Genomic DNA, 14,888 nt, shown 5'->3' on the forward strand with positions numbered 1-14,888 from the left:
CACTATAATGCGAAAAGTTGGTCTAACAAATCCCACAACTAGCTTGAGTGCAAAGTTAGTTGATGCAACTGCAATCTTTCTCTTCAAAAATAATATTAAACTGAACTCTTTTAGAAAATGTTTCAAAGAAAATTATCTTTGGTCTACTTAGAGAGGTTCTTTTAATCTGGTGCAATAAGAAATCTTCAATCGCAGGAGAGAAAAGTGTATTAGAAGGTATTCGCACTTTTTTAAACTCCGACGCAAAAACGACGGGGTGTCATAAGTTTGACGTTACTGTGTGTGTATGTGTGTCTGCTGAGGCATCATATTTCCCGAAAATATAGCCGCCGCCACAAAGTAGCGAATTAAATATTTTTTTTACAACTCCAACAATATGGGTATCAACCGAATGGGCTTGACTTGTATAATAATGTACACTATACTATCACTATAAAATCGGGTATTTTTTTCAATAATTTATTTTTAGAAAATACTAATGACGTTGTTAATTTTTTAATCAACATGGAACTGTATTTTTTTCCCCCTAATATAATTTAGATTCTTGTTATAAGAATAAAGACACCAGGGGACTTAGTACCCTTGCTAAAATTAATATTATTTTAATACTGTTTGACGGCTTTAAGGTGTGTTATATTAATTGTCATTTTTAAATAATGCTTCGGGCGTAGTTTGCCTTGACTGAGTATCTCAACAAGACTTCATCAAAATACATATAGTTTATATTCGAGTGAGTGAAATATAATTCCAATTATCCATTTTAATCTATTCACTAAATTAAACAGGAATCATTAGTACATGCGAATTCTAACAAATTTTTTCCATGTTGAAGTTCGCTATGAATAAAAGTCTTAGTATTGAAATAATGTAATCGTCCAATTGATATAAATATACAAATCAGTCGGCCGTACACCAAAACATTTGATTGTGCCATAAATTCTTTCATTTATTTATCCAGTTTTATTTTTCTAACATGAAAGGTTTTTTTTCTTTTTGTTTGTTATTTTGCGGACATCTGCAATGTGTTACGACTTCGTTATAACATTGTGATTCGCGGATAGACGGAATGTTTGTCATTAAAAACTACCGAACTGTTGTTTCCGGATCATCAGTTACGAGCTTTCCAAAAATAGAATTTGTAGTTTATCGTTTCAAAGCGATGTATCAGTTATTGTCAGAATAATATAACCTGAAGAAAATCAATCATTTTGGTAGTGTTATCATAATAGAATCGAAAAGATTTATTACAGTCAATGTACAATATCGGTATTTTTATGTTGATTGGATAGAAGCAGGCGTTACTTTTCGGATTTCCATGATATATAATAATAATAATAATAATAATAAAATTTTATATCAGGCATAGCCCATATACTATGCACTTAACAGTTTTTAAAAATAACATAAAAAGAAGCACAAATTAAAATAACAATAATAATAATAATAATAATAAAACTAATTAAAATTAATAAAATACTAATAATTAAACACGAAAAAAATATTAAAATAAATAAATATAATGTTATTAACAAAAAAAAACCACTATCCTATGTTAGACAACTTATATCCTAAACTATACCGGCCCAACAAACCAGGCTCTGGATGTGGCCCTCCTATAGCCCGTGTGTGCACCTTTTCCAGCACCTCCAGAGGGGGCTATCCAGCTTATTGGCCCATGTTTTAAGGAGGGTGTTGGTACTGTTTACAAGCCTGCACAACATAGACGCCGCACGCCTGACGCATGATCGCGAAGAAATCGTCCACACGAACGTCCGCAAACATTGCTTTCCATGATATATATATTATGAAAATTAAGTTTAATTTGCTATAGTCCGCGAAAAGCAGGAGAATCTGTATCTTCATACTCCACCACAAAAAATTTGTGACATCCCCTGACAAGGGCTATAAATAACGTGTCAACCTGCTAAAGCACGGGAACATGGAATAGGAGAAGTTTACCCCCGTTTATTATTACACGTGCTCTGAGAGTTGATAAAGCTGTGGGAGAAGATACATTTTTATGCTTTCCTCGGGGATATAATTGTCTCCTACCGATGCTAGATGTGCTGAGGATACTCCGGTTTCGGAGCGAAACGTGCGTAGAGGGTCCGAAGATTCTCCTGCTTCTCGCGGAGTATAAGCAAATTAAGCTTAATTTTCATAATTCATAATGTTTGAACAATTTAACTAAAGGAAAACCGAATCCTTTATAATCCTTTCGCGTTTCTAATACTTAATACTAATATTGTAAATTAGAAAAGGTGTCTGTTTGATTGGTTCCCAAGTTTGGTTCAGCCACTACATCGATCTCAAAGAAATTTAGGACCTACTTCTATATATATTGCAACGGGGATTTTTTTTTTAATTTCTTTATTTAGTTTAACAACAGCTTTACATATCAAAAAAACTATAATTTAAACTAGCTTACACAGTATGAAGACAAAATGTAAAGCTACTTATATGTAAACACCGCATGCAATAAATAGTGTTAAACTAGCTCACAACTACACAAACAAGATAGAAGTATATCCAGTGTACGCAATGTATCAAATTTCATTCAGGCCATAAAAACAATTTGAAAGATGTAGTACTGCTATTTTATGTTACCATATAAAGTTAACATTAATTAACTATATAACATTAGAGATGGACGTATGATAATTTTTATCCCGGAATAGTCCCAGAAAAGCTACGCGCGTTTAAAAATAATAGCCGAGGCAGTTTCACAGCTAAACCGATCTTGGTAAAATTTAGCTTCTGGAGACAAACTTCGAGAGACGCGGATACTTTTGTTTCCAGAATACAAAAAAAATAATGATACCACGGACGACATCGCGACCGGCTAGCTTCACAATATCAATACAGTAAAAACTAAATGAATATTAATATAAAAATAAAAAACTACTAATTTTTTCAAGGCTGCAATACCGAGTTCCATAACGAAAGTGTTGTCAGATATCATAACTTTTACACCAACTGTTTGTATAGTACTTTGTAGGCGAATTGCTAATAAAGTCGAGCGTGTACACTGCTCTCCGTCCAAACTTTAGTTTAGTTTGTTGCCAGCAACAAAATGTTTACATTTTCATTGTGTTGACAGTTTCAAAGTGTTTTCCTAAAGCCTATTAAAGCTCTGATCGCGTTTACGGTATAATGAAGTAAATATTAGTGAAACATCACTAATATTTATTTTGGTTTATTAGACATTAACTTCTTTATGATTTGCGATGTTAAATTTTAGAAAAGTGTCGAGGATTAGAGTATATGAATATGTTAAACTACGAAAGATGTATGAAATGACATAATTCTATTGTCTATGGAATAAAGGTCTATATTAAAAATCAAATACGACTTTTAGGGCAATTAGTTAAAAACCCGTAAACCCGCAACTTAACTTATTAACTCAACTTGTAAATATTTATCATTGTCAGCTTACTAGAGTCCTACTAGGAACATTCCTCCGTTGTAATATGAGAGAGGAATTTATACCCTCTTCACTCCGATGCGGATTATTATCTCATGGTACTTCTCGTTACCAACCGGAACCGACGGCTTTTTATATCCTGTACGAGGGTGGACAACTGACTTTCTTGCTAAGGGCTAGCACTTTCTTAATAGAAACCGAATGATTCGCGATCGCTGACACGACCCGAGAATTAACGGAACGGGAAACCATATGCTAACGACAAGTGCAGTTAGACCTACACCTAAAGGGTTCCGTACACTAGCAATATTACACACTAAATTCATTATTAGGATCGAGCTTAAAGTAAGTTTCTTGCATGAGGATCCCCCTTAAATTTTCATAACAAACATTCAGAACCGTTTTAAAAAGTATGAATCAACAAAAATGACATAAGTTTTTTTCGACCACAGACCCTCCAAACCACAGAATCCATAGATATTAACGGTCCAGACCACAGATGAGAAATGTAAATTAATGGCCCACACATTCTGTCTACCTATATCAGTTCTTGAGATCGCTGACAAATATACAGACGGAGGGAAAGACGGCTAAGGCTTTTTGATAGGATCGCTACAATTTGGGTACGGAACTCTAAAATTAATGATATATTCCAGAATAGTAAAAAGTTGTGATAGTCTTCTGGGTAAGACTCCGGCATTCCGTCCGAGACAACAGAAGTTATGTTCGGAGTTATGTGCATTTTAAAATATCACTGGCTTTAACGGTTATGGAAAATATCGTCCGGAAACCTGCACGCCTGAGAGTTCTTCTCCGTAATATACTCAAATGCGTGTAGTGGGATAAAATCCGTACTCTGTAGTGGACCGGTAATGGGACAATCTATCTATATTAAGCGAGATAATGAGCCTTAACAGCATATTTAAATATGCGCAGTGACTTAGATTAATAATATATAATTCCAAAATACATAAATAACATTTAATTGGAATAATGGATTTTTTTTTATAATCATAAATTTTCACTGTTTTTGAACACAATAATGGCTGAATAAGAATTCTGTATGTTCTTAATACAATGGTTCTACGTATGCATTCAAATATATATTATTTATTATTGTAATTTAGACAGAGTTCTTTCGATTGCATTTTGTCGGCCGATGGAAAACTAAATAAAACCTAAAACGTCTTCGAAACCACCGCAGCGAGGCACAGTTCCTAAGATGCTGGTAGCATTGCCCCTTTGGATGGCCAAACAAATTCTCTGGCCTATTTAACTGGCTGGCTTTGGGATCCAATAACCAAACAAATAATTTCAATAATATATACTATGGTTTGATAATAATGATCATGTTATTCCACAGGTAGTTCTCCCGGAGCTAGCGATGCTACGGATAGCAGCGCACGAGGAAAGCGGTCGGTTGCTCGGACATCGGGTGCTGCCCGTGTTGGGGCTTTGCCCGGGATACCGACACGTGGGCCTTCGCACCGAGCTGGGGCTCCCTCTGTCGGCCAGTCTGCTTCTACACGTGCAAGTCAAGGTGAACCCGCTGTACACTGTAAGACATATACCCTGTACGCTTCGTGTCATTAACATGTTCTAAGCACAGAATTAAGAACATACAGAAACCTTGTACACGACTAATATTGAAGCATCAAAAACCACTCCACTTTAGAATGGTGTCTCGAAAAAACGGTTACTCACTTCATACCGTTTAGCAGGTGACAGTAATTATTTTACCTCTAATGTTCGAAGCGTTCACCATAAAATGTGTGGAATGGGAAAAAGTTTGGGAGCTAGCAACATTCCGAGTGTGTAAAGTGAGACATGCGCGGGGCGTTTTCACTGTTTTTGAACACAATAATGGCTGAATGACAATTCTGTATGTTCTTAATACAATGGTTCTACGTATGCGTTCAAATATATATTATTTATTATTGTAATTTAGACCGAGTTCTTTCGATTGCATTTTTTCGGCCGATTGGCGCAGTGGGCAGTGACCCTGCTTTCTGAGTCCAAGGCTTTGGGGTCGATTTCCACAACTGGAAAATGTTTGTGTGGTGAGCATGAATGTTTTTCAGTGTCTGGGTGTTTATCTGTATATTATAAGTTTTTATGTGTATATATTCATAAAGATATTCATCAGTAATCTATAATACACAACAAAAGCTACTAGTTCACATTGGGGCTAGATGGAGGATTATGGAAGAAAAGGATATTGGAAGAAAGTGTTATATTCAAACACCCGTGTTAAGTTTAAAGTGTGGCTTAGCACATTCTGCCTGATACGTTTGAAGAAAAAATATAAATATATTATTACATCTATTAATAAGTAATCAATAAGTATCAAAAAGTCAATAGATTAGTTAGAATAAATGAATTAAATCATTTATTCCAACTAATTGGCCATCACTTTTGAACTGCTTATGAAATTGTTGTCACTAACATATATGTTTGCATGCATTATTGTGTTATATAGTATTTTCTAATAATTATGCGCCAACTACGTCACGTCCGTCGGGTGCCTGTTGGGTACTTGTTAACAAATGGTAAAATCCTCTTCCTTTATTCGAGTTATATGAAATTTTAAGGGTAGGCAATGCATTTGGGCTTTTACGAAATACACTTCATTGGTACAAAGGCTACCGAGTTAATGCCACGAGGCCGTATTTTACCAATTTTTCCTTTTTTGTGGAACGCGTATTCTGTGTGCGTATTTTGTAAAATATATAGAAATAAAAATTAACACAAATTAATGGCAGAAGTGCCACTTTTCTGACAAGTATATTAGACTTATCCCAGGAGACAATTATAGTTCTCATGTGCCTCGCTATAAGATAAGCCAACCAACATTGACTCAACGACCTGCTGTGCACCTTTCATAACATAACATGCTTATAACTGCTGTTCTTATAAAAGCCAGTGAAACTTATAATGTAATTTTACAGGACTACGTACCAGATCGGCTGTCTGAGCTCGCAGAAGCTTTGGCGAACCCAATCAAGTACCAGAGCGAAATGGATAAGCGCACTCAGCAATTGGCTGTGCTCACAGACGATACTGAAGAACCGTCTGCGCCGTTTCCCACGTCGACGCCTCCTTGCCCACGCGTGAGTTGTTTTCATCAGTACGTCTTATCTCACATTCCTCAAAAATTATGATATTACGACTATATAATATTGGCAATATGGGTAGGTACGATGTCTTAAGGCAATCAACAAATTTACACCTTCAGAAATGGATAAGTATTTCTGTTTGATTCTCATTTAGTAACTGCAAGCTTAAAGAAAGAAAGGACAAACACTTAATTTTGGTATACACCAATTAAACATACTTTACAATGAAAAATAAGCTCAATTTGCTATGAGAAGGACGAGAATGTGTACGGTGTAATTTATTTATATATTAAATGACAAAATATTACATAGTTTATAGATTCTTCGCACCCTTAAGCGTAAATAAGCATACCTTAAGCATAAGTAAATAACAGCTATTTCAGTATTTAAGTACCTATACTTGAATACTGAAGTAAAACGAAACATATTTTTTATAATTTCTTCAATCTTACACTCCACCAAACAGATCTTCGGAAAAGTACCCTCCCTAAGACCCAGCGCTGATTTCGTGGAGACAGACGCGTCTCCACATTTGTTAATAAAAAGTCTAAAACAACGGGTTTTCCTTGCGTATGAAATACAAGATATTCTTGAGAGTTTAAATGTCACTTTGGACTGTAGTTTCCTATACGTTACCTACCCAAACTTGGTTGATCAATACCTGACCCAGATTTTATAGTTTGTTATAAGGACTACATGAGTATTCTTGCTTTAGGAACGGCCTTCTGTTGTGTGTGCAATGGAAGGTAGCCCAAAAGCTGCCACCGCAACAACTGAAAACACAAAGAATGATGCAGAAGCGCAGAACACTGAAACAAACGACAAAGAGCCTCCAAGTGAGTTGATAGATTCTTACCTAAAACCTTAGAGAGACCCCAACACTTTAGTTTACTTTTCATAGTAATTATTGCCGATTGGCGCAGTTTGCAGCGATCCTGCTTTCTGAGTCCAAGGCCGTGGGTTCGATTACCACAACTGGAAAATGTTCGTGTTGAGCATGAATGTTTTTCAGTGTCTGGGTGTTTATATGTATATTCTAAGTATTTATGTATATTATTTATAAAAAAATTCAACAGTCATTTTAGTACCCATAACACAAGCTATGCTTACTTTGGGGCTAGATGGCGATATGTGTATTGTCGTAATATATTTATTTATTTATTAAAATTGACGAACTAAACAGATGGTTTACCTGATAGTTAGTAGAAAACCATCGACTATACACAGGTAACAAAGAATGACATGCATGGAACACGTTCTACACGTCGCCCTTTGTACATCAATATGGTGTAAGCTTCATCTGCCTTTAATTACACCGGCAACAACGCTCTGCAGACTGAAATAGAACAATGATCCTTGGTGGCGGAAAAAAGCATTGCAGTAGTACTCTGTGGACAAGCTATCTGTTATTTAAACCTCTTCTAATATTAAAACTTAATATAGTAGGATTGTCCTGACTGCGTTATCAATACACTCAGGAGCCATCCTGAATAGGTCTATTACCAACCTGATGACCAGATAGTATTTCAGTTAGATTTGTAAAATCGAGCATCAGAAGCGGGATTTTAAGTATATATATTTTATTTATTATAGAAGAAGTCGAGAGTAAATACAATGGTGGCACCACAGAAGAAAAGCCGGACGAGTCACTCGAAACGCTGCTGAACAGCAAAGTCGTGAAAGAAAAGAGGGCGGAGCTTGAGCGAAAGTTGGACGCACTGCGTCGGAAAAACGCGCGGACAAAACCGGTTTCCGCCAAGTTCTTTGTCAAAAGGCTGTCTACTAGAAATATGTAAGTGGAACATGAAGGTGTCATCTATAACGATATTTTTGATCAGCGCCTTTATTTATTCCACTATAACTTCGCCCTTGGCTGCAATCTCAACTGGTTGTAAGTGATAACGTAACACCAAATCGCTTAGCGGCACTTCTTTATCGATAAGGTGGTAACTAGCCACGGCCAAAGCCTCCCACCAGACACCAAAATATATAACTCGATAATAGCAGGTACCTATGTCTCATATGATATGATAATAGTAGGTACCTATGTCTGATATGATATGATAATAGTAGGTACCTATGTCTGATATGATATGATAATAGTAGGTACCTATCGAATTGGTCGTGCTTTTTATAAAGGGCAGGGACGGCAAGTAATAACAAATATAGTTATTATTTTTCTCCCTACTAAAAATATGATAATAATTATTTCAATGTGCATCCAATGTGGTGTCATATTCAAAACATTGTTAATTTGGTTTATTTTAATTGATAACTTCATTTTGCGCACCGTACACAGATTTTTTGCGTAGATAGTAAATATAATTCGGACGGATGCTTTGACCCAAGGCCGTGGGTTCGATTCCCACAACTGGAAAATGTTTGTGTGATGAAGATGATTTTTTTTCAGTGTCTGGGTGTTTATCTGTATATTATAAGTATTTATGTATATTATTCATTAAAATATTCATCAGTCATCTTAGTACCCATAACACAAGCTACTTTGGGGCTAGATGGTGATATGTGTATTGTCGTAGTATATTTATTTATTTAGTATATTTCATAAGGAATCACCCTGTAAAAATATCAAATCAAACAAAGCGTATTTTTCTATACAAACTTATTCCAAACATTCTAAGAGTTTACTTATGATAACCCTATTGAAGACAAAAGACCGACACGTGCACAGTACCTACGCTACGCGACGCGTACCCAATAAAGTGACAGGACTCACTTGATTTTACTTATGCATGTGATGTTAAGGCCGTATCTTTTTCCTTTCAGTAAAAACTGCTTGGCAATGCTTTACACAAAAACTATTAAGAGTTTCGGTTTCACAGATAAATGTCATAGACAGTTATCGTACCTCTTCAGTTTCTGAAGTATCATTTCGGTTACACGTTGTTTCTTATATTTCTAGGAGCGAACCATCGGCTCCGGGGGAGGAGACGGGCGCGAACACCGCGGCAGATGAGAGAGAGTTACGCCTCCGATACCACCACACCATCTATGCGGCGCTCGAGAAGATCCTACGGAACGAACAACAGCAACAAATGAAGGCGCTTTCTGTGAGTATTACCTCACTTATGATATTGCTGAATAATATGCGGTCCCCCACAAATCAGCAGCAGTAGAGTTTTTTGTGACAGAGCTCTTCCGCCGAGCAGCATTGTTGCAATTCTGTGTACGGATCTGAATGGCCTTGGTTGCGGGTGTAATTGCAGGCTCATGAGGCTTAACCTACTACTTCCTCGGGTTAATGGACACAGGGCTGTTGTTTATTTATTCATAAGACACACCCAGCAATCCGTAACATGCGGTCCCCAACAAATCAGCAGTCGTAGAGCTTTTTGTGACAGAGCTCTTCCGCCAAGCGGCATTGTTGCAATGCTGTGTACCGGTCTGAAATGCGTGGTTGCGGGTGTAATTGCAGGCTCATGAGGCTTAACCTACCCTTCGGGTTGAGGTACACAGGAATGCAGTTGATATATTTATTTATTCATAAGACACACCAGCGGAGGCACGCGGGCTGATACCGCCGACTTCCTAACTCGGGGCTGGTGCCGAAAACTCTTTAATAGAAAATACACAACACTTTGTATAACTTGGGCCCGACCCGGGGCTCGAACCCAGGACCTCGTGAATTCGTTGTATCAAAACACATTTCGTAGTTCGTACAGGTAAGCAAATGAAATGCCATATACAGAATGTTCCGTATATGAGCGTATCAAGTTATTAATTTGTGGTAATAAGGATGAAAGTTCGAGTCGCGATTGTTGACGCATTCTTTCTTTGTTTTTATATAATTGATTGTTAACTTCAGTTTCTGTGTCATAAAGATAATTTATTTAGAAAGCCAATGCCGTGTACAGAATCATGATAGGTGGTCTGGTTTTTTTTTTCATGTGCGTGAAAAGTAACGTGAATGCAAAAGACAAAAGAAAGTAGGTAATAAATAACTATCGTTGTGATAAGTTTTAGATATAATGGGTTGAATATGAGTATTTGTGTTTTTTTTGTGTATTGTATGTATCTTTGGTTGCAGTTCCACGTAAACAACCATTTTTCTTGCTAACAACAATTGTAACTTAATTCTTATAAACATAAAATTTATATACTTATTATAAGTCAATATAGCTGCACGGCATGAATTAACCCCGGGCAGGACCCGAAATAATAACAATATTTGATTATTGTAATGGTACTAGACAGAATATGTAAGTCTAAAACAATTTTTTTTTTTATGAATTTTGTTACAATTAATTGCTGGTGTGTCTTATGAATAAATAAAAAAATAAAAGTTTTCTTTTGTCAAATTCAAAACGCATTGAAAAATGAAAAAAAACTATTTCAGAACTCTTTTTCAAAACGATTATCGAGTACACCTATACGAATAAATGAAAATTGATATGTTTATTTAACTGTTGTAGGATTCGCTGGAAGTGCGGAAGAAAGAAACACTACATAAATTAGCGAATCTGCGCAAGGAGGACGTTAAAGCGTTAGCCAAAACTACTAATAAGGATGAAATACTTAGGCGAAAGAGGGAAATACATTCGCAGGTAAAAATCACTGAGGTTATATCAAATATTCTTACCATTAAACTCACCTCTTAAATTATGGAAAGAAAATTCTCATCCAAAGTAATGGACCCTATTCGAGAGCATCCCTTGTCAAAAAGTAGTGAAATAATTGATTGATTACAATTTAAAATGCATAGATGATCAGCTCCGAATTGAAAGCCTAATTTCTAATTTAAAACTTGAAGAGTATAATATGAGGTGTGATAACAAATTTTATTATTCTAACTTCGAAAGAATACACGTTTTTATTTTGGATAATTCTTCCTAGCTGACACCTTGTCCTAATAAAAACTACATTCCAAATTTAAAGTTTGTAAGCTTTATGGTTTCTGGGCTCTCATAATTAGTGGGTAAACCTCTTTCTAAAAGATTTACATATTAAACGAAATTATCTTACGTAGTCCGTAGTGCGAGGCGTAGCGGAGTGCTCGCGATTGGAACTAGAGCACGCGAACCGACGGGAACAGTTGGCGCGCGCTCACGAGCGCATGCGCGCTGCCCTACAACTGCATCGCGATCAGGTACGTAAACAACTCTCGTAACATTTACGTATCCGTTTATCATTAGCGAGCTTGTAGACTCGCTTTAGCGTTTATATTGCAATATTTATGCGTGTAAAATTTTAATAAGGTCGAACCACTGCGCCAGGAATTTCATTAAAAATCTGTTGGAAACCTGCATTAAATACATTCATTCTCGCCGTGTGGTGAAGGCAGGCAGAGAACAGTTGTCAATAACCCACTCTTCCTGCGGGTGTACGAGGCGTCTAAAGGAATATACCGGAGGACGGGCAGTAGAATTGTCTATGCTACTGATACTATTTACTGATTTGCTGACGCGCAGCGTGCTAATTATTCGCAAATTCTTCCGCTTGGCCTCTCCTAGTCTTAAGTTAAGCAGTGGTTAGGCTATTGATGATGAAATATTTTCCAAATGTGCGATAAATATTAAATGAGTCAAATCGGCCGCCCGATAGGACCACGACTTTGATTGCGTTCCGATGCTCCCAATGAGAACACAAACATTTTGTCTCACTATGTATTGATTACAGAAATGATTTAATTTTTTTAGGAGTTGTTGGAGCTGGAGCGCCTTTGCGGCGGCGCTCCCAACGGCTAGCATCCGCATGCACCCTCTCGCGCCCTCAAATTGCACGTACGCAGTACGCAAGTGTTAATTTCCTTTAGGAATCTGTGATATTACCTCCTAAGGAGCGAAGCGGAACGTGGAATCCTTCGCCGACTCTCGTCTCCGCAATCTCATAGTTTTAGTTCGTTTTCGTAGTTTTTAATACTTGTAACCCGTCTGTTTTGAGGATGCCGTGTACGATTTGGATTGGTTTTCCGGGCCGGGCCTATCATAATCATCATTACTTAATAGCAGAAACTTAGGAAATTAAGGCGCTACCCAACCTCTCGTGCCTCGAATAAACTTGCACGTTAAGTTGCCTTCTCCAGATAGCTCGAATCTGTCATTTTATATCGCGGACTAAAGAACTCTTTGACTTATTTACCGAACTCCAAAGTTAAGTATGTCAACTTGACAAGTTACGCGTGATACTAACGAGAGCAACGTGTTCGTTCTCTACGTTCGTTCTCTCTACGTTCGTGTACGGCATCCTCAAAATAGACAGATAGTACCTTGAGCGTTTTGTGACGTTTACTATGTATTCAGATTTCTGCCCCTACGTATCTGGAATCCACGGTAGAGGCGGAAACAAACTTGTAACACGCCACGCCAAGCTACGACGCATGTTCTTATGCCGCTAACTTGTGATTTTAGACATTTTAAATAAATCATAGACACGCGTCGTGTCTTTAAAGTTTGTTTCCACCTTTAATCTCGTAATATGTGTGTCGAACTAACTCGTTATTGCATTTAACGTTATTAGTGTGGTTGTTTGACATACTAACGCTTCCTTTGCATCGATGAGCTAGTCACTATGAGTCGTAACGTAACGGGAATATATAATATCGTTACCGGTTTAAAATATATCGTTATCTATTGTAACTTGATGTAATATTGTTTGCAACTATGCCCTCTGTCGCGATGCACAAATCTGTAGTGTTTATTGTATACATATCTATCGCACAATCGCTGTTTTTTTATTGAATATTAATTGTTTATGTAACTTTAGGATAACGCTGGATCCCCACAGATATTTGCTTAACGAACATAGCCATGCCTGATGTTGGGTTTACACGTTCGAATTGCTTAAATGCTTTAATTGAAGTAAGTAAGTAAACGTCAGAAGTGATGGATTCATTTGATCATGCAGTTGTACTAAAACGTGTATGGTAGGGAACTATTAGGCAGGCATTAATCTGGTCAGACAAAATCTAATGGTTATACATATTAGCTTGGACAATTTTATAAACTGGATCATTTCAGATTGCTACCACATTTATGAGTAGAGTCTTCGTCGGCGAAGACGAGGGCCCGCATTCTGTCGTCACCCGGAGTAGGTCTTAACCAAGTCACAGGGACCTTTAGACTGAGCACCTAACCCCACCAAAATCTGACCGCTCAGCTCGACCTCTCGATCTCGGCTCGGTCCTCAGGTGGCAACTTTGGGTCAACGTTCCCTCTTTCACCCCGTTGTTGTTGAGGATTGGGGCTCTTCTCATAGTGAGCTTTGCGCTCACCCCATCTCCCCCTTAACCCCTAACTCGTTAATCAGCTACTGTCCTTCCGAAAAGTGAATTTATAAGTTCCATCGAGATTATTCATTAGCTCATAAAAGAGTTAACTACCTCCGATTTAAAAAAAAAGGAAAACATTAATGAAAAATATACCTTGCACCTTAACCTTAACGTTCGCATTGCATCAGTCTGTTGATGTTCTCAGACCTTAACGCTGGACACTCATGCTTTCTTTTGAAATTCGCCTACGAGTGTCATAAACAACCAGTAGTCGATGAAGATGTTACGTGGTGCATTATGATTGGCTTAAATATATTCACGCCTACCAAAAACTAACGTCTGTGTTGAGAAATACGTTCTTAAATTTAAAAATTAATATAAACTGAATGCAATGTGGAGATCTAGCATTATTTATAATATTAGTAGTTTAAATTTATCAAGTCTTATGATAATGATTATTCCAATTTCTCTGGTTAGTGAATGAATGTGTTTCCATTTACATAGAAAATGTAAAATATTTGTATTGCCTACTTTTATGATTTTATATTTATTTTATAAGAATTGTAAAGGATATAAAAAAAAGCATTGAATATCAGTACAAGAACACTAACTAATATTATGTTCTAAACAGAATAATAATCGTATTTCTGTAAGAACGTAATGAAGAAAAGCATTTTATTACTTGTTTATAAAATTTATATTATATGAATAATAAACATTAACAATTCCCGCGCATAAAAGTCAGTAACTAAGTCTTAAGCGGTTTTCCATAATATGTGAATTGATTTAAAAAAAAGTGTAATAATTATATTAGTTACATAGTTTATTATAATATTTTTTTTTCCGGACGAATGCGAAAAGAGCGAATGCTTTTAGTCCTTAAATTATATGAATTAAAAAATTGTCTATGATTTCTGTTCATATAAACGCTGTGTATAGCTTTGTAAATTTAATTTATAGAAAGGGCATGTGAATATTGTAAAAAAACAATAATTGTTTTCTATAAAATTATTTTGGGAAATATGTTAATAAATTAATGAAGCCCTACTTTTATAATGTTATGTCTGACGTAAAGCGTTTTGCAATACAATTTTTATACCGCTCTTTTCACACGCGTTCGTAA

General features: G+C 36.5%; 1 protein-coding gene across 1 annotated transcript in view; it reads left to right on the forward strand.

The window, feature by feature from the left end:
- Positions 1-14,156, forward strand: part of LOC120627562 (1-phosphatidylinositol 4,5-bisphosphate phosphodiesterase classes I and II) — a 130,252-nt gene extending 116,096 nt beyond the window's left edge. Inside the window, exons 14-21 of the mRNA XM_039895565.1 lie at positions 4,788-4,964; positions 6,373-6,534; positions 7,256-7,376; positions 8,134-8,332; positions 9,461-9,608; positions 10,971-11,102; positions 11,525-11,644; positions 12,195-14,156. Coding sequence (XP_039751499.1) covers positions 4,788-4,964; positions 6,373-6,534; positions 7,256-7,376; positions 8,134-8,332; positions 9,461-9,608; positions 10,971-11,102; positions 11,525-11,644; positions 12,195-12,242 — 1,107 coding nt within the window. The 3' untranslated portion in view covers positions 12,243-14,156. The remainder of the gene's footprint in view (positions 1-4,787; positions 4,965-6,372; positions 6,535-7,255; positions 7,377-8,133; positions 8,333-9,460; positions 9,609-10,970; positions 11,103-11,524; positions 11,645-12,194) is intronic.
- Positions 14,157-14,888: the final 732 nt, after the last annotated feature.

Source organism: Pararge aegeria, chromosome 11 (genome assembly GCF_905163445.1).
Source record: "Pararge aegeria chromosome 11, ilParAegt1.1, whole genome shotgun sequence".
Lineage (NCBI taxonomy): Eukaryota > Metazoa > Arthropoda > Insecta > Lepidoptera > Nymphalidae > Pararge > Pararge aegeria.